Consider the following 19,271-nt stretch of genomic DNA (forward strand, 5'->3'; position numbering starts at 1 on the left):
AAGAAAAGCCACAAAAATTACACCGCGCAAAGTGAAAGAGAACAGCTGGAAAAAGCGAGCAAACAGACCAACTCAAAGCCGTTTATGGGGCCAAAAATTTTCAAAATTGTGCAAACCAAAATTGGCAAGTGCAAGTAATTGCACTGAAAATTGAGCTTCCAGTTGGACAAATAGGGACAACTCACATGTGATTGCAGATTAGGCTAGTATGAGCAGCATAAATTCTGCTAATTGATACCAAAATCTGCTAGGAGATATTTTTTACAAAACAAGCCGACATGGACTCAAATCGAGCTGAGAGTTCAAGTACAACCCAGCAAGCAAGTAGCAGTGGCAACACATGCACAACTGCAACAGAGCAGATTTTACAGCTATATGACTACAATGGAGATAAAGTCTTATATGCACATTCAAAAGGTCATAGATACTTGATGAGCAGCAAAAGCAACACATGAGCCAAGATCCTATTGATCAGAGTAAAGCCAGATTCAAACAACTCCCAGATGTTCACAGACTTCAGTGGAGCGAGGTATTGCAAGCTTAAAGATGAAGTGCAGATAGAAGTTCAGAAAGTCAACCCAAGTTTTTTCCAAAAATTTGCACAAGCCAGCAAAACATACAGTTGGTGCATATGCAATCTAGGTCATTGTACATGGATTACAGTGGTCAGATCTATAGTCGAGAGCCACAATTGCAAGATCCAATAGATCAACCAATAGAAGCCAATCTAATTGGAGAGTCAAGCCAAAGACAGTACAAAGGTCAAGATGGAGCATTCTACAACTTGATGCTCAATGTTTTAAAAGAAGATGCCGACAATTTGGCAAGCACAGAAATAGAAGCTCCTCTGGTAGAGCTTGACATAATAGAACCAAATGAAATACCACCAGTCATGACGTATTGCTCAGATTGTGGACGAAAAGCTGGACATTTTTATGTAGATTGTCCAACAAATTCCAACAACAAGGACACATCAAACGTAAAGCAAGGTACATAACAAATTGGAAATGCGAATCTCGATGTAAGTGCATCTGACTCGTTACTTTTAATGCAATCAGATGATTCCGCATTACCATTATAAGCACCAGTAAAAGCACTGCAAGTTTAAAATCAGCATAAACATGCACAGACACCTGAAAAGCTTAAAATTGATTCTTTGAACAACAAATTCCTGCATGAACTTGGTCAAGGTGTTCAAATATCATCGAAAATTGAAAAGACTGTTAGGTTTGTAAATGATTTTGCATCCATTTCCACAAGTGTGCAATCATTCACGAGTCTAAGGAACACATCAGACAGAATGCTGTTAGCATTGTATGGTACACATAATTCATATGCACACTATGTAGATCAAAAAGGAAAACTATACAAAAAGGATCAACCATTGTTTGAACGGCCCACACACCAGCTCATAGAAGTACGTCCAGTGATAGATCAGAAAGGATGGTTCATTTTAGAAGAAAGAATCTATTATAGCCCATCCTCTCTAGAACTGAAGGATATTACCCGAGTGAACCCAAAAATCTGTTCAGAGCCAAACTCTCCTCCATCGAAAATTAAGCTTCGACATAACCAAACGAACATATACTTTAACCAAAACAGTCATAGATATAGACGAGAATCTAGCATCTATGATGCCTTGGGTCCTGAAACCATAGAAGCTCATATCATAGGAGACCCATGGGATAGACAATATCAAGGCAAAGATAATGCTATCTATAGCTTGACTTGGGAAATAATTTGTCATGTTTCACAGAGATATATAGGAAACTATGCAGAAAGTTCATGGATGCCAAAACAGTGCTACCCAAAGTATGCCTTCACAGTCCCAAAAGGTGAGACTAAACGACAGCGAAACAATTTCGAACTCTTACAATTGAAGCAAGCTATAGTGATCACTCTAGGAAGGGGGGAGCTGCAAATCCATCAAGCTCAGCTTATGTACCAGGAAATTATACACCAATTAGAAGCCCTAGAGCCTCTGACCAACATACTTCTTCAAAGTAGAAACCATTGAAAGATCATATAGTTGCTGGAAGTTTCCAATTGACCCATATTCCATTAGAATCTGTAGACAAATGCTTCTATGAGGATCATCAAGGACAAAAGTTTCAGTTGATCTCCACAAGTCAGAGTAAAAAATTGACAAATCCAATAGTGTTCAAACAGTTACATGTGATCAAGCTCATATATGCATATCAAGATGAACATGGTAATGAATATCAGCAAGATCATGACCTTATACAAACTCCTATGGATTGAAGTCAAAGACTATCCGAAGATGATGCAAAGCCTCAAGCTGCCAAAACAGGTGACAAAAAAGTCAAAATCAATGGAAGCTAAAGTCCAGAAAGCTACACAAAGGTCACCACCAAAATATCCTCCAAAGAGACAAATTCTGTCAAAAAGTATAGTGGATCTATTAAGATCAAAGGTTACTCAGATGCAGCTAGACAATGCTCAACAATTGCAAAAAGGTGTAATAGCACAGCCAATGGAGTCAACGTCAATTGATCAAAGCAAAGAAACTGCAGATAAAGCTTAACCAAAGGACCCAACCACTCCTGAGACGATCAAGTGTAACATTGTTGGTGAAAACGAAGAAAAGTTGTCAAGTGAAGTAAAGCTAGATTTTCAACTAGACAAGAACCTCATGTCTTTTCGCACTTGGAAAAGATGTGGCCAACCACAGCTGGAAGATGCTGCTGAATTCATGGACATATCTGGAAACAAACGATCAGAATGCTGGGGAATCATCTCCACTACCATTGAAGTAAGTTCACATATCATCATAGCTAAATTCCACGTGATCACAGCCAAGGATATGCCAAACGACATCATAATGGGAATGCCAATAGCCCAAAAGGTCCTAGAGATACAGAATGCAAACAGGATGCAGTCTTTAGAGACAACCAAGAATGAAGACCAGCAATGGTCACCCGTGGACGACAGCACAAAGTCCTCAAGCACAATTCAAATGGAAAAGCTTATTGAAGATGATTCATCTCCATCGAACCGAACTTCAAAAGAGCTCAAAGAAAATCAGGCAATAGCAAGTGCATATCAAATAGAGCAAAGAGCAACCACAATAGCTATTGAGAAGAGAATGTCACCAAAGACAGAAGTAAAGAAGAACAAGGTTACAGACAACCAGGAAGAAATAGAAAGTCCAAAGATCCAGACATTGCCAATTGAATTAGTTGTTCTGCAAGTCGGATTGGAAAACAGAGTCTCAAGTGACCCTCCATAGAGACATAGTTAAATCAATCTGACACCATGACAAAAGCAGGATAGAGATCTTCAATAGAGCCAACAATGAGAATAGCTATAGTTCTCACCAATACAAAAGGAGAAAGTGTCAGATGCAATGCTCTACTGGATAAAGAAGCAAAGTGCAATATGGTTGCAGACAACATTCAGAGCATTCTCAAGATTACTCAGAGCAAGCCAGGTAATAGGGAAATCATGGGTAAGGCTACAAGTCAAGAAGAAATGGTTTCTACTCTTAGCATCCCATGAAGAGCAGGTAAAGTTTCAGGTTGTCTTCAAAAGACATGCATGCAGATGTCATCATTGGACATCAGTGTTAGACCAACACAAAGCATACAAAGAAGATAAAATGCTAATACTCTCTTTTCCAAGAGGTAGCCAACAACATTTACAAGTACCGTTAATGCTAGATTCAGAGATGCTAAAGTCACAAGAATCAAAGATCAGTCTTGCAGACAAAGGTAAGCTAAAGTGGAACTTCCACCGATTAGCACAAAAGGTGTGACATCGTATGCCTCTACATCAAAGAACCCTCGTCGATCAGCTTCTTCAAGCAAGTCAAGCTTTCAAAGCTTCAAGTCAATTGCTGACCCAACTGAAACCTCTAAGGAGACACCCAACAAATCAAAGATATATCAGCCAAAGTACTCAAGAAAGCAAAAGATAGTCAAGCAAATGTTTGTTCCAAGTAGTTTAGTTAAAGCAATGATCTGGTTTGGATTAAAGACACGAAATCAACACAGAAAGATAAACACATGGGATGGATAGCATCACAATGGAGCTTAAAATAACAGGAGTACTATAGAGGTAACAAACAGATATGGGTACCCCAACCGCAGGTTAGAGCATGTGAAGTAACTTCAAGTCCCTCCCAAGAAAGAAGACCTACAAGGTATCAACCTCGACAATATCCTAGGATACCTAAGAAGCAGGTATACAATAGAACAACATCAAAGGATGCTGAAGTCTACCACAACTCTCAAGAGGATACAGAACAGAGACATATCTCAAAGAATTTTCCTCTTGGACAAGGATTCTACACAGGCTATACAAAGATTTGGCTACCAGTCAACCACAAGCCAACTGCAGCTGCACCAGAGCTGCATAAAGATCTCAAGAATTCAACAAGACCTAGAGCTTAACAAAGTCAACAAAGGAGATACAAAGGTCATAAAGAGATTTGGATTCCTAAGTCTTCCAATAAACCGAGTCAAAATCGAGATGTCGATAGCCAACAGAGGCCTACAACAACATCAAAGACTCTTATCAACATGCTTAATTGGAGAATCAAATAGATAATGGAGTTTTCACAGTCAAATAAGGACAACCCAACCAACGAGAATGCAGATTCAAAGATGATAAAACAAATATGGCAAAAGAAAACTTCAATGCCAACTTGGTCCTTCACTAATCCTCTTTTTGAGGATTCAAGCTTACTTTTACCTGAAGAAATGTTTGTAGTAAGCACAAGAATGTAAAAAGTCAAGTCGCCAGGGTGCAAAAAACACTCTTCGACATAGTCAGAGTCGGGTTGTTGAGCCATAAAATGAGCAAAGCATCCATCCCAAAGATTTAAGTCATATTAAACACTGTGCTAAGAGTCGTAGTTATTAGGCTTACGCTCAAGCTGGAAGAGTTCAGCATATTTAAAGTCATGTTGCTCATGCTGGATGAGATGAGCATAAGAGTCAAAGTCTATTAACTTACAATTGGTGGAGTGTCGTAGAGTCCAACACTCACGCACAGTGCATAGTAAGGTGAGAGCACATATCCTCATCAACGAAAACCATTCTTAAAGGGGTGCCAGCTTGCAAAGCCATGTCATATGCTTTTAATAGCTACACCATCTTTCTCAAGAACCCCTCAAAATCCTTCTTGCACAGCATATTGTTTTTCATGCATTTCTATGTATGCATAAATAGGATGTCCCATCATTGGACATATGCATTAGTCACTCTTTTTGCTTCCACCTATGTACCTTGAGTGGACTACAACAGGAAAACCCATGTTCCATCATGCTATCCTTTCATATTTGCTGCCTTTTTAATTCCATATCTATCAACAAATAATCCCTAGAGTACTTTATTAATATTTCCAATGCTAATAAGTACTCCAATAATGCGTGTATCCCAAAGGAACTTTTTTCCCACTAGGTTTTTCCCCTTTGGTCATCCAGGTATTAGACCCTAATTTAAAACATCATCATTCTACTTCTCTTGTACATACTTTTCATAAATAAACAGTAGCCACATCATTATGCTATTACAACAGACAAATGCAACATCATCTCTCACATCACACATATTCGGACCAATGAAGATGCTGCAGCAAATTGAACCTCATCAACAAATTCAACAACAAATGAAGACAATCAATCCATCAACAACCAATAAAAACCTTCCACAGCCTCCACGGACACTTTTCAACAGTGTCCAAGGGACGGACACTTTTTAACAGTGCCCGAGGGACGGGTACTAAAATCGGAAGGGGGGAATGTTAACTGAGTCAACGTCGGTTAACATAAGTTTCTAAAGACTGAAGACGTACAAATTCACATCGAAGATCAACATGAAGAAGCAATAAAGATTGGAGTTACACATTTTTCAGATTTTCCCAAAATGGTCATGTATTATAAATTCCCGATTTATTCAAGCCATTGTAATATTTTAATGTGTTACGGGCTTGATGGGAGTTCCAAGCTGTAAAGAATAGGTTAGTTAGGTAGAAAATTCAGTAAGTGGTGGAGCCCTAAAGGCCTTGGACACCCGGACATTGCATATTTTTATCCTAGGTATATAAGGCAATGTGTAAAAGAAATTAGGGTTCTCAAGCTCATTTGTTGAGAGCACTCTTTGGTGAGAGCTCTTGAGGTGTGTGGCTATGGAGTCCTTGATCTTCTCCTTGCTCATGTGACTTGATTAACACTAATCAATGCTTAATTCTCTTTCACTATGTCTCTCTCATACTTCTTATGATTGCTATTGATGCTTAGATTAGCTAGATCGTAACTAATTAGTGGTTAATCCCTCTCTAATCTTGTGTGACTGCCCTCTCTTACTTGTCTATGCATGTAGGTTTGATTGGAGTGTGGTGTTCGATAGATCTATGTGTGTGTGCTTGCGATTAGTGTGTTGCATGATAGGATTAGTGTTGTGTGCGTCTTGCAATCGTTAGTGTGTGTGATTGGGTTGATTAGAGGCAAAGAGAAAAGGATGTGGAGATTGCCCATCATTGTGGCTTAGCTCCTCCATAGGCCGAGAAGCTCAGCTTGTAGAGTCATCATTCGTTTTGCCATGATTAGCTCATTAATCGTGTGAGTGTTTCCATGTCCTAGCCGGGTAGCGCATCCCTCCGGATTGATAATTTTGGTGGTCATTGGAGCTATGCAATGATGGAACCCCCAACACTACTTCACCTACCAAGGAAAGAAAATGTATATAGATGCTAGTGAGTCTGGTCGTACTATACCGCTTGTAAACCTCCTGCTTTTGATAAATCAATGAAGAGATCAGTTTCTGCGTACATGATTTTTGTCAAAGAGTCCCTAAAAGATCCTAATGTTTTATCAAATGTAAACGGTAGGAATCAAGAAGAGTTAAATTTGTCTAATTTTCTAAAAGGATTCCAAGATGTGCTCATCGATGATATCCCTATGGACTTACCTCCAAAAGGAGGGGATAATGACCATCGAATTGAGCTCCTACCAAGAAGCTCACCGCCTAACAAGCCTCCTTATCGAGTTTTCCAAGCTCAACAAGAGGAGATCATGAGGCAAGTACAAGAATTGGTAGACAAAGGGATGGTGAGGCCTAGCTCCTCTCCCTTTTGTTCTCCAGTCCTTTTAGTGCAAAAGAAAGATGGTACATATTGTATGTGTGTGGATTATCGAGCACTAAACCGTATCACTATCAAAAACAGATTTCCTTTGCCTCGGTTAGAAGATCTATTTGATAAGCTACAAGGCTTTACCTACTTCAGTAGGATTGACCTTAAAAGTGGCTATCATCAAATAAGGATAGTGGATGAATATGGTACATACCGTATGTGTGTCGATTATCGATTACTAAACCATATCACTATCAAAAACAAATTTCCGGTTCCTCGGGTAGAAGGTCTATTTGATAAGCTACAAGGCTCTACCTATTTCAGTAGGATTGACCTTAAAAGTGGCTATCATCAAATAAGGATAGTGGATGAAGATATCCTAAAGACCGCGTTTCGTACAACGTTTGGTCTTTATGAATATCTAGTCATGCCTTTTGGCTTGACCAATGCACCAGCCACGTTCACTCATCTAATAGAGAAAATCTTTAGACCCTACCGTAAATTCACTGGAGTGTTCTTTGATGATATCATCATCTACTCCAAGTCCTTAGAGGAACACAAGCAACATCTCCCAGTGATTTTTCAAGCATTGAGGGAGAACAAGCTTTTTCTCAATCAAAAGAAAAGTGAATTTTTCCTTCAAGAGATTCAATACTTAGGTCATTTTATCTCTCAAGATGGTATCCGTATGGATCCATTGAAGTTAGAGGTAATAAAATCATGGCCTAATCCAAGGAATCTACATGAGCTAAGAAGCTTTATTGGTATGTGTGCATACTATAGACGCTTCATAGCAAAATTTTCTCAAATAGTAGGACCATTACATGACTTAACAAAGAAGAACGTTAAGTATTCATGGATTGCTAAGGAGCAAAATGCTTTTGACAATCTCAAAGAGAAGCTTCCCTCCCAACCAATCCTTATGGCTTCCCGATCTCTCAAAGCCATTTGAGGTCCAATGTGATGCTTGTGGTGATTGCCTTGGAGCAGTCTTGCTTCAAGAAGAGCATGCCATAGCATATGAGAGCAGAAGGCTCAATACGGATAAACGGGTCTTAGGCATTTATGAGAAAGAGCTTCTAGTTGTTTTACATGTCCTAAACACATGGAAGCACTATCTATTGGGGACTCCATTTATTTTACGAGCCGACCATCAAAGTCTCAAGTACTTCATGACGCAAACCAAGCTTTCCAACAAATAAATGAGGTGAGCAAATTTTCTTCGCAATTTAATTTTCATATTGCTCACATTGCTGATAAGCACAATCAAGTGGCTGATGCACTTTCACGACGACCAAAAGTTAATGCGGTGTCTATATCAAACTCACAATGATCTATGTTCTATGATAGATGACTATGATACTGACCCTGACTTTCAGCCCTTGCTTTGGGGAAGAAAGAGGAACCATTCACCTTGCAAGATGGTTATCTTCTTCATGGCAATAGGGTATGTGTTACCCACTCACTTCGTGAGAAAGTAATATATGAATCACATGCTCCTCCCTATGTGGGACATAGAGGTATTCAACCTACCCTCCGAGGAGTAGAGACGTATTTCTATTGGGCTACCATGAAAGTGGACATACAAGAGTATGTTTCAAAATGTGTGGTATGCCAAAAGACTAAGTATGATAGAGGGAAGCAACCTGGATTACTCCAGCCATTGCCAATCCCTAATTCACCATGGGAGAGTATGTCCATGGATTTTATCTTTGTATTATCCAAGTCAATCCATGGTAAAACGGGAATATGGACAATGGTCGACAGGTTTAGCAAGCAAGCGTACTTTATTTCTATCAAAAAGACTATTAAGACACCCAAATGGCAAAACTCTTCATATCCCAAATTTTCAAACACCATGGATTTTCAACATCCATCGTGTCAGATAGAGATCCTAGAATGACCAGTAATTTTTGGAAAGGTCTCTTTGAAAATCTAGGTACAAGATTGAATTTCTCCTCGGTCTATCACTCACAAATGGATGGCCAAAGTGCAATAGCCACTCTTATGATTCTCGATCTACTAAAAACTTATGTTACATATGTAGATCAACGCTCACAATGGGAAAGTACTTACCTCTTGTAGAGTATGCATATGTAATAATATTGTATATACTTCTACGGGAAAAGCACCTTATGAAATCTTTGAGGGAAGACCTAAAAGTCCCTTGCTACTTAAAATACATGGGAAGATCTTTGCTGCCGATGAGTATAGCCGTGACCTACAAGAATCTTTTCAAAAGATTAAGGAGGCTATATCCATCTCTCAACAAAGGCAAAAACTTGTTGCTGACAAGCACAGAAGGGCCTTAACATTGAAAGAAAATGATTGGGTCTTACTTAAGTTTCCCAAGGCTCGATTGAGGAAAACGACGGGCAAAAATCCTATGGGCCATCAAAAGCATTATGCTAAACTAGCAAAAAGATACTATGGTCCTTTTCAAATTTTGAAGCCAATCAATGAGACGGCTTATCAACTCAAGTTGCCCAACAATTGGCTCATACACAATGCTTTTTATGTGAGCCTACTTAAGCCCTACAAAGGAGAGCCACCAAGTGAACCAATTGTTGAAGACCCTTTCACAATCGAAGACCAAGAAGAGGTGCTACAACCAGAAGCTATCCTTCGGCATGAAGACAAGGTACTACGACATAGTAAGATTATCCGACGGTATCTTATTAAGTTCCAAAACTATCCTTTTGAAGATGCTAGATAGATGCAAGGAATACAACTTAAGGATAGTATGAACCTTGTCAATGCTTACAATGCTACATTAGAGTAAGAAAATGTAAAAATTTCTTTTAAATGACCAATGTTTTTGTCTTATAAGACTAATTCTCTTTTAATATTACACAAATTTAAGTAGTATGCATACAGAGAATCATGTTTGTGATGACGACGTCTCTCAAACACCAAGTAGAATTTGTCACTCTACTTGGGAGAATGAAATGGACTAAAGAGTAGACATGCTTGTGGCAGCTATATCTCCCAAGTACCAAATGGATTAGTTATCCATCTTGGAAAGATGTCGTAGGATAAAAAGAGATCCTCTATCCACTAAAAAAAACTTGACTGATGACTAAGGCTTTATCTCTTCTACCTCATAGTTGAGGATGACTATAAAGGAGAAGACATAGTCGAGGACGACTATGATAGATGACTAAAGAGCAGACATGCTTGCAGAAGCTATGTCTTCCAAGCACCAAATGGATTAGTCATCCATCTTGGAAAGATGTCATAGGATAAAAGGGATCCTCTACCCGCTAAGAAACATTGACTAATGACTAAGGCTTTGTCTCTTCTACCTCATGTAGTCGAGGACGACTATGATTTCAAGAGAGAGGTACTGTCATAAAATCTAATATCTAACCAACCCAAATTATTTTCTCTTAAATTGATCATTTAATGTGGGAGAATGGACGGGAACAAGGGTTAGAATATAGATATGTGCTATCGGGTCTACCTCGACAGGGGGCCAGTGGTAAAGGACCCAAATGAGAGATGATCTTTCAAAGATCGCCCGGCCCAAGCTTGAGGTGCTTGTCATTCTTGCTGACTAAGGTGCTTGAGGTGCTTGTCATGCTTGCTGACTAAGGTGCTCGAGGTGCTTAATGACTAAGGTCCTAAGGTGCTCCATGACTAAGGTGCTTGAGGGTAAGGTGTTCAAAAAGTCAAATCTAACCCCTACTCATGAGGGGGAGAGCCCTAACTGTAGGGGCTATAGAGAGAACACACACACACACACACACACACACTCACACAAGGCAAGCTTGGTACCAAGAAGGCAAATAGGACACTTGTCAAGCTCCTCCTCATGTTGCCCTCATGGTGTGCCTAAAGCCTATTGGTTGGCCTCCCAAGGGGTCCAATGATAAAAAATTAGTTAATTTAATCAATTATTTTTTCATTTATCAAGTCCTCTCTCTCAAAGGGAAAAAGGGGGACACTTTTTCCAATTCTACCCTTGTTGCTTGATATACCTCTTGCATGTGATTGGCTAGGCGTGGAGGGGTCCAATGAGCTTCAAGCATGAGCTACAAGGGAGGGTCGACCACAACAAGAAGGGGGATTTCTTGGGGGGTATACTCTCCCCCCCCCCACACACACACACACACACGCGTGCGTGCGCACACACACACACACACACACACTCTCTGATTGTGTGAAGTGCAAAGTGCAAGAGCTCCATCTCCTTCTCCAAGCGAGTAGAGAAGTTGAGAGCCTACACCAACACTCTTGGCTATGGAATGCAAATCCAAACAAGAGCCATGCTTCAATGCTTGAGCTTGCCATCTTCTCCATCTTCATTACTATGCTATTATGTATGCTAGAAAGAAGAGTGATGATAACTGAGGAACTATTTCTTTCTCCTATGAATGTTTCTTCTTCCTCTTCCCTACCATTATTCCCCGCTAGCTCTCTCCACCTTCTAAGGTGTTTGAGGCCTTAGGACTGAGGCTTGGGATAGTTTATTCTTTTTGCAAAGTTTATGTTATGCTCATGATGCATGAAGCTTTCCATCTTCATTGCATCACCTAGGTCACAAGGAACACAAAGATTGTATTGTACCAAGTCTCTCTTGATGGGAGAATCTATAATACATATGCCTATTGGAGGGGAGACCGGCTCCTTATAAATCCGGTCCTCAATTGTTGTCAAGTTCTCTAAACTCTCTCTCTCTTGCAAAAGTATTGTTCATGCCAAGTTAATTAAGTACTATAATTATGTTGCTACCATCAATTAAGTTCACCCTCTATGCTTTTGAAGTAGTGTCACAAAAATGTTCTCTCTAATTCTCTTAATTCCGCTATTCTCAAAGTTCATAGGCCATTTCCATTACACACGACCAAAGCTCCCACTTCACAGTTACCTATAGCAGTTATAAGAACATTAGGAAGGGAATGGGGTCAAAGAGAGCCTCTTTATTTGGCAGCTTAAGGGACTCAAAACCATTAGTATTAAGAAAGCAATGAAAGGATAGATTTTGAATTTAAACAGGTAAAACAATTAGTTTATTTGAATTTCAATTTTCCTCCCAAAATAAAATTTAAAATCTAGCGAGTAAAACCATATCAAGTAACATGTCTATGGAAAGAGCTCGACGTGTAGATCATAAATCTACTACCTCCACTCAAATCAAAGATTGTAGTTAGGAGTTATGGAGGGCCAAAAATTATAAAATTAACCACCACCTTTTTTGGGGAAAAGAAAAAACCATTCATGCATGGCAAATAAAGAGGCCCGTCTAGACCCCCCAACCTCTTTCCAATGAGTGGGCAATAGTGCCTCGGAGCTACACTGTGCCTAGGATGATGTAGACTACCATGTTGGCAAATGTTAATCACCTCCATAATCTCGTGGCAAACTCTATATAAGTAGGATGATGTTAATCACCTCCATAATCTCATGGAAAACTCTATATAGGTAGGATGATGTAGGCTACCATGTTGGCAAATTTTTGTAACAAGCCATGTATTGGCATGTGATATCTTTAAAGTCGTATAAAAGGTCAAGCATCGAAAAGCACTTAAAGAAGGGAACCTTGGCACTTGGAGAAGCATTTCTCTCTAAAGCCTATATAAAAATCCTTGTAATCTCTCTTTCTAAATGTATACAATCAAGTTGAGTCTTCTCTCTCTCTCTCTCTCTCTCTCTCTCTCTCTCTCTCTCTCTCTCTCTCATGAATATGATGCGAGTGATAACTCCCCTTTAAGATGACATGTAGGATTCTATATGGGCAAACTTGTGTGATGAGCCATGTGTTGGCATGTGATATCCCTAAATACATATGAAAAATCAAGGGGCAAGAGTATTGGCTCTTAGAGATGAAGAGTTATATGAAACCTATAAAAGAAGCATTGTAATCTCTCTTTTTGAGTGCAAAATACTCAAAGCTAGTATGATTCTACTCTCTCTCTCTCTCTCTCCACAAAATCATACATTAGCCCATGGAATACTGTCACAATAATACAAGCAGACGCTAAGTGAGCTTTGAGGAAAATTTTGATGGTCCAGGCTCAAATGAAGAAAGGCTCAATGAAAAAAGATGATAAAATTTACCTCTATGGGCGTTACCCAAAGTATTTGTCAACCTACAAACGCTTATTAAAAATGAGCTCACTCAAAGGTTGTGAAATAGGAGGAGGATCTTTGATGCCCTTGTTCTGTATAGGGTTACAAGGATACACAATAAGCTTGGAGAAGGAGAGGCATCAATGCACAAGAATGAGAGAGCTCTAAAGTTATGAGTGTGTATACAACACTTAGTAAGGCACCTTTTTCCAAAAGATTAGGACTAGAAACAAGGCTTGTTTTGGCAAGATGATAGTGGAGCCTTTTAGACATCACTTGGAGATTTACAAGAAATCCTTATATTGTAGTTTTTTTGGTCTAGAAATATGTTCAATATGTCCTCATAAATTATGCAGTTACAAGTTTCGCAGAAGTAGCTATTCATATATATATATATATATATATATATATATATATATATATATATTCACTACCTACATAGTGCAAGGACACTTTAAAGAGAAAAAAAACACTAAAGAGAAAATAAAGAAGAAGAGAAACACAAATTTACCACTGTGAAGTCGACACCTCGACACAAAGTTTCCACCTTCATGGATCTTTTCATTTCTTAAACTCACCGTTAACATTTAAGATATTTTGTAATGCTTTTTATTTTTCCAAGATTGAGGAGACCTAATTGTGTCATCTTTATGCCAAATTTCTAATTTCTTAAGAGCTTGCCCCCAACGCAAGTCTCTTAATGAAAAACTTGTTGTTTCAACCGTTCAAAGTGGTCAAAACCAATGAAAGTAGCTTTTTGGATTACCAGTTTTAGCGCCATCATCGAATGGGAATCTATTCTTCATTGTAGTGCCACCATGGAAATTTCCTTGTATCACGTGCAAAGGCTGTAATGCAAGCATTTTACCTCAAATTCAACTTTCAACTTTATTTGAATGCATTATTTTGGTTTATATTGGGTTGGAGAGGACACCCACACCTACTAAAACGCATTACACGTCCTTCTAGGCTTAAATATATTGAATTAAAGTTAGTGCCCCAATCTTGAGAGCAAGATTCAAGCACTTTTCCACATCCAATAACTTAAAGGTGGAAATGATACCTCGAAAGGGGTTCGTCCAATTTTGGCCATATTGACAAAGAACAAAAGGGATGAGGCAAGGATCTCCTAGACACTACAATAACCTCCTTGCAAAGAAGATTGTCAAATAGAAGATTCCCTAGTTGGTTACTGTATCCACACTAAAGAAATATGATTGGAATCCCTGCCCTACCTTGCCAAGTCGTATAACATCCATTTGTGTCCACATCCCCCTTTTTCCTCTAATTATTTTCCCTATTCAACCAAGCCTACTTTCAACAGTGATGATGAATGCCAAGACAAAACCTCTTAAGAATGTGTTTTTACACTAAGAAATTAGAAGGTAAAGGGGGGGGAAATGAGTATGAGACGAGCAAAAGAAACAAAATGTTAAATTCACAAGCACAACAAGAGGAGATCAATGTGTGTATGTAGCAAAGACGTATGTAGTTCGATTTCAGACTGCCAGTGAGTGGGGCTAGATCGACTCTCTCTCCATGCAGGTTCTTGAGCCAGAAATTCCCCTGCAAATTAAACAACTAATATTGAATTTTTTTAATGGAAGATTGTTAATACACAATTCTTTTAAGGTACATCCGTCCTACTTAACAAGGCACAAGTATACCACCAAACTGCACGAGAGCTCTACCCACACTCAACCCTTCCCAAAGAATGTCTGTTCCCACTACTTATGGACATGTTACTTAAATGGTCCAAGAAGAGAACTTGAGAATTCCACCTTTGTTTGTGAGAATGGACAACCACTACCAGGCGGCAAGTGCAAAGCCTTGGTGAGCCTGCAAATAATGTGCATGCCAAACATACCTCATAATTGTTAACCACAATAATAATGCAAACCATACCTCACCCAAACACTAGACATTTGTCCCAACGAAGTCATGGACGAGGTCCCCTTCCCTATGATGGTAACATACCATCTGTTTCATGGCAACCTTAGTAACATTGGTAAGTTACAACCCACACTAGCCGAGTTCACACTACATACACCCTAACATTAGCCTCACTTATAAACCGTACTAACCACGTTCACACTACCTTCATCCAAAAACTAGATATCTATCCCAACAGTCATAGACGAGGTCCCCTCCCGTGATGGGACCGAGAGCCAACATCCTGTTTCATGGCAGCCTTAGTAAATTCCCACCCCGTTATCATCATAGTTTTACTATAGGCAAAACATATTGCATAAGTATAGTGGTATGAAAGTACGAAGAGAGTATGATCCAGACTCGTAGAAAATACCATACATCCCAGTTCTTACACCATAAAGAATGTTGAGGGGGGGGGGTATGACCAGATGCCTGAATTTCCCATATATTCAAACAATAAGACTTCAAAACATGAACAGGCTGCATTTCAGAAGCTGGAACTTGAAAGTTGAGAATAGCAAGTTAGGTTACACATGCGACTTAAGACTCCAAAGGCACAAAACAGACTCCCAAGTTCCAACTGGCAACACCTTAACACTGAGTGATTACGATTTACTTCAAAATGATATCTAATTGGGCCTCAGGCCAAAAATTTGTTGAAGGCATAGCGCATGAAATCCAATCATACGCTAATGTTAGCTACAGATTGCAAGGCCAAACATACACGTGTGAAAAAAAAAATGGTTATAATTCCTTCATCTGACAAATGGATTTGTCGGTGTTCAGCCAAGAGCAAACTCTCTGTTCAACAAAGCTTGCTTTTGTCAACTAGACAGATCGGTGAAACAAAAACAGGTACTCCTTTTGCAGAAAGGACATGTGATGTAAGATTAACTGAAGCCGCCAAACATAGAAATAAGAAGCAGAAAGCAGTTATGTCCAGAAGGGTCTGAAACCTTTGATACTTCGTGTACTCTCACAAAGATAGGTTTTGACTTATAATAGAAATATCCTACTTGTAGGACACGTCGACAAAGTCGAGAGTAGAGGTTCCAAATTTATGATTAGCACTTTCAGATATCAAAAGGCAAAGTATGTATTCACAATGTGCCAACACAAAAAATACATGTACATCAAGAAAATATGGGAGAATCTTTAGCTATTGGTCACCTGCATTGTCATAAACTATGTACAATTAGATCACCGTACCACCTGTCCAAACCGACGCGTGAAGAATCACTTGGAAAAGTGACGCTCTCACTGCTCGACTACAATAGGCCAAAAGTGTTCTCTCCACTGTAGGTGACATACAGAAATCCATCCTCATCCTTGTGCTCCTCATAAATGCTCGACATAAGGGCAGCTGCGATGAGAGAATCAGCAGCGATTCAACAAAAACAAACTCCAAATGAGCAACAGAAAACATAAGCGATGTACACTATACCAGTGGGAGGTAGGACATTGCTGACGAAAATGAAAATGGCCTTTTCAGCCTCAAGCTTGATCCTCTTGCGAATCACGAACACGAACTGTCCTACATTTAGATCCGATGGCACTAGATACCTGCTGACACCCAGCCAAACCAAAACCAGCACAATTTACACAAGCAAACCAAAGAATCTCCACACACAAAGCCGATGCACCATATGCAAGACAAAAGGCTATCACCATAAATTAGATTCATATACACCAATTCCTCAAGTCACATGCAGTTAAGAATATATACGCCTAACATTTGGACATAAGACCATAACAATATATGCATGCCATGTCCATAAATTAGATTCACGTACGCCAATTCCTCATGTCACATGCCGTTGAGAATAATAACGCCTAACATTTGCAAAAAAAACTACAACAATATACACATCCCATGGCACACTCCCATAGATTAGATTTTTCATACACCAATTCCTCATGTCACATGAGGTTAAATCTGTAAGCACCTGACATTTGACCCTGAAAACAACACCCAACACCCATAAACATTTTCCATTGAGATCTTACTTCTTTTTGTCAATATCTGGAATGTCACTTCTTGGGGATTTCTCAACAATAACCTGCAAGAAGAGAAGCTTGTTATTACCGAACACGTGTTGAAAACAGCAGCGTAACAAGTAGGGGGTCCAAACTAAAAAAACATACAGGAATTCTGTCAGGGTATTTTTGCCGTATTCTCGCAGACTCTGCTGTTCTCTTTGCTGAAAAAGGTGAGAACCAGAAGGTGTCTCAAACAATTTCATGTCACAAACTCACTCTCTCTCTCTCTCTCTCTCTCTCTCTCTCTCTCTCTCTCTCTCTCTCTCTCTCTCTCTCTCTCTCTCTGAGATGCAGGCATGCACATCATTTAAGACCCTCCATAATAGGACATGAGGAAAAACGATCAAGTGGGTGCGTGGACGATCATAAACACATAGACACCACTGTTGATCATTCCCGATGACCAAATCAGACAGCACGAAACCCTAGTTTATGCGCTCCTCAATCTGTAACCAAAGCAAAGGCGAGGTACATACCAACGTCGTGCTCCTCCTTGAAAGACTTGCTGCCCTTCGCCATCGTCTGACTCGCAGAGAAGATGCCAATCAGAGTCTGCGGGCAGAGATTTAGGGTTAGCGAGTCCGGCAAACTATACCTGTTCGACAAGCCTCTTCTTTGAAGCAGTAGCCTTTTGTGTTCTTAATAACTCCAACAGATAGATAGCTTCCTAATTAGGGACTTGCTCCTCCGACCACGGCTAGAAAAATACATTTTTCCTAACCGATCAAAATAAGGGGAAATTTGAAATTGTCCTGATTTTTAGGTCAAAATTTGAATCTTTTGCCGGTAATTACACTAAAACTTGTGTAAATTTGCCGGTTTTCTTAAAGGTAAGCTCAAAATCTAATCGAGATTTTACAATTTCAGCCGGTTAAAATACACTGGACCCCGATTTTTTTCTAACACTGCCTACAACGTTCAAAATTCTCTCCTTCCCCATACACTTCTCTAGAGGTGACATTGAATCAGGATCGCACGATGCCAAAATTGGTTCCATTAACTAGTGTTTTCGGCCTTGCCAAATGACAATCGTGTTTTTGACCTCCTGCGAAATGAAGGCCTTGCATCGTACTCCTCTTGGCTATGAGCGGGACCCTTGTGTGGGTTTTAAGACTCCACCCATATCTAGCATAATGAAGAAGGATCCCCTATTGAGGGTTATTTTAACTAAAACTCAATAATAGGAATCCCCCCCCCCCCCAAAAAAAAAAAAAACACTTTTCCTTCCAATTTGTCATCTCCTCCATGTGGCCCTCCTCTCTGTGTGCGTTGTTTAGTAGGGCCACGATGCCATCAAGCAAGTGTGCAGTGGAATGAGTGATATTGATGCACTACAACAAGTGGGTGCACTTATGTTGGAAGCATTGCGAGGGCCTACCTGGAAGGAAGCAGGCACGTCCCTCTTTCCCTTTTTCTCGGCTTGGCAAATGTTTCATGTTGAAATGCATGCCAAAGCAAACCTTTTTTGGGCTCTGTGTGATCATGCTAGTCAGTCACATAACCTACCCTGCAGAGTCCTCTGGATGGGAGAGAGAGAGAGAGAGAGAGAGAGAGAGAGAGAGAGAGAGAATTGTCTTGCGCAAGGCCCCTTATTATGAGTTTTCTCCCTCAAGCTTGTATATGCACCCTTAGGGAAACCTTTAACTTTGTACTTGTACACTAAGTAAGACTACATTATGTGTTGTGTTCCTTGAGGTTCTCCTTCTTCTTCTTCTCCTTGCTTTGGGTGCTTCCTGACAGCCCTAAAGCTAACATTTGTTGTCAATGGAGACCTTGGCATCCCACGCAATGTCTCAAGCACCCTCTTGGCTTTTTTTTTCGTATTGAGTTTTTTTTTTGTGGTTCGCAAAGAGATAACCTTTGGGATAGCTTATAGAGCTTGGTATTTTCAAAATTTTGATTGTAGAACATTTCAACTTCCATTTCCACCACACGCGTCAATACACAAGCTACTTTGTTGTTTTGTGCATTTTTTACTTGGTGAGCCAAAGGCTCTTTTCAAGTATCTAAACGCAGAAGCCACCGCGTGGCATTAGATTTGAATTTAAAATTTTAGAACACAAAACGTGAAGTTACATGTATCATTGTTCTCATTCATTGTACCGTGAATAACTACAAAAGAAGAAAGGTAA

At 39.7% G+C, this 19,271-nt stretch overlaps 1 protein-coding gene across 1 annotated transcript; it reads right to left on the minus strand.

The window, feature by feature from the left end:
• Positions 1-16,177: 16,177 nt before the first annotated feature.
• On the minus strand, positions 16,178-17,782 carry LOC147453764 (autophagy-related protein 8C-like). The gene is made up of 5 exons (XM_086515855.1): positions 17,616-17,782; positions 17,245-17,300; positions 17,107-17,159; positions 16,544-16,662; positions 16,178-16,462 (listed from the first exon to the last, which is right to left on the minus strand). The coding sequence occupies exons 1-5, from the start codon at positions 17,656-17,658 to the stop codon at positions 16,368-16,370; spliced, it is 366 nt and encodes a 121-aa protein (XP_086371981.1). The 5' UTR covers positions 17,659-17,782; the 3' UTR covers positions 16,178-16,367.
• Positions 17,783-19,271: the final 1,489 nt, after the last annotated feature.

Source organism: Adiantum capillus-veneris, chromosome 7 (genome assembly GCF_014529385.1).
Source record: "Adiantum capillus-veneris isolate H3 chromosome 7, ASM1452938v2, whole genome shotgun sequence".
NCBI classification, from domain to species: domain Eukaryota; kingdom Viridiplantae; phylum Streptophyta; class Polypodiopsida; order Polypodiales; family Pteridaceae; genus Adiantum; species Adiantum capillus-veneris.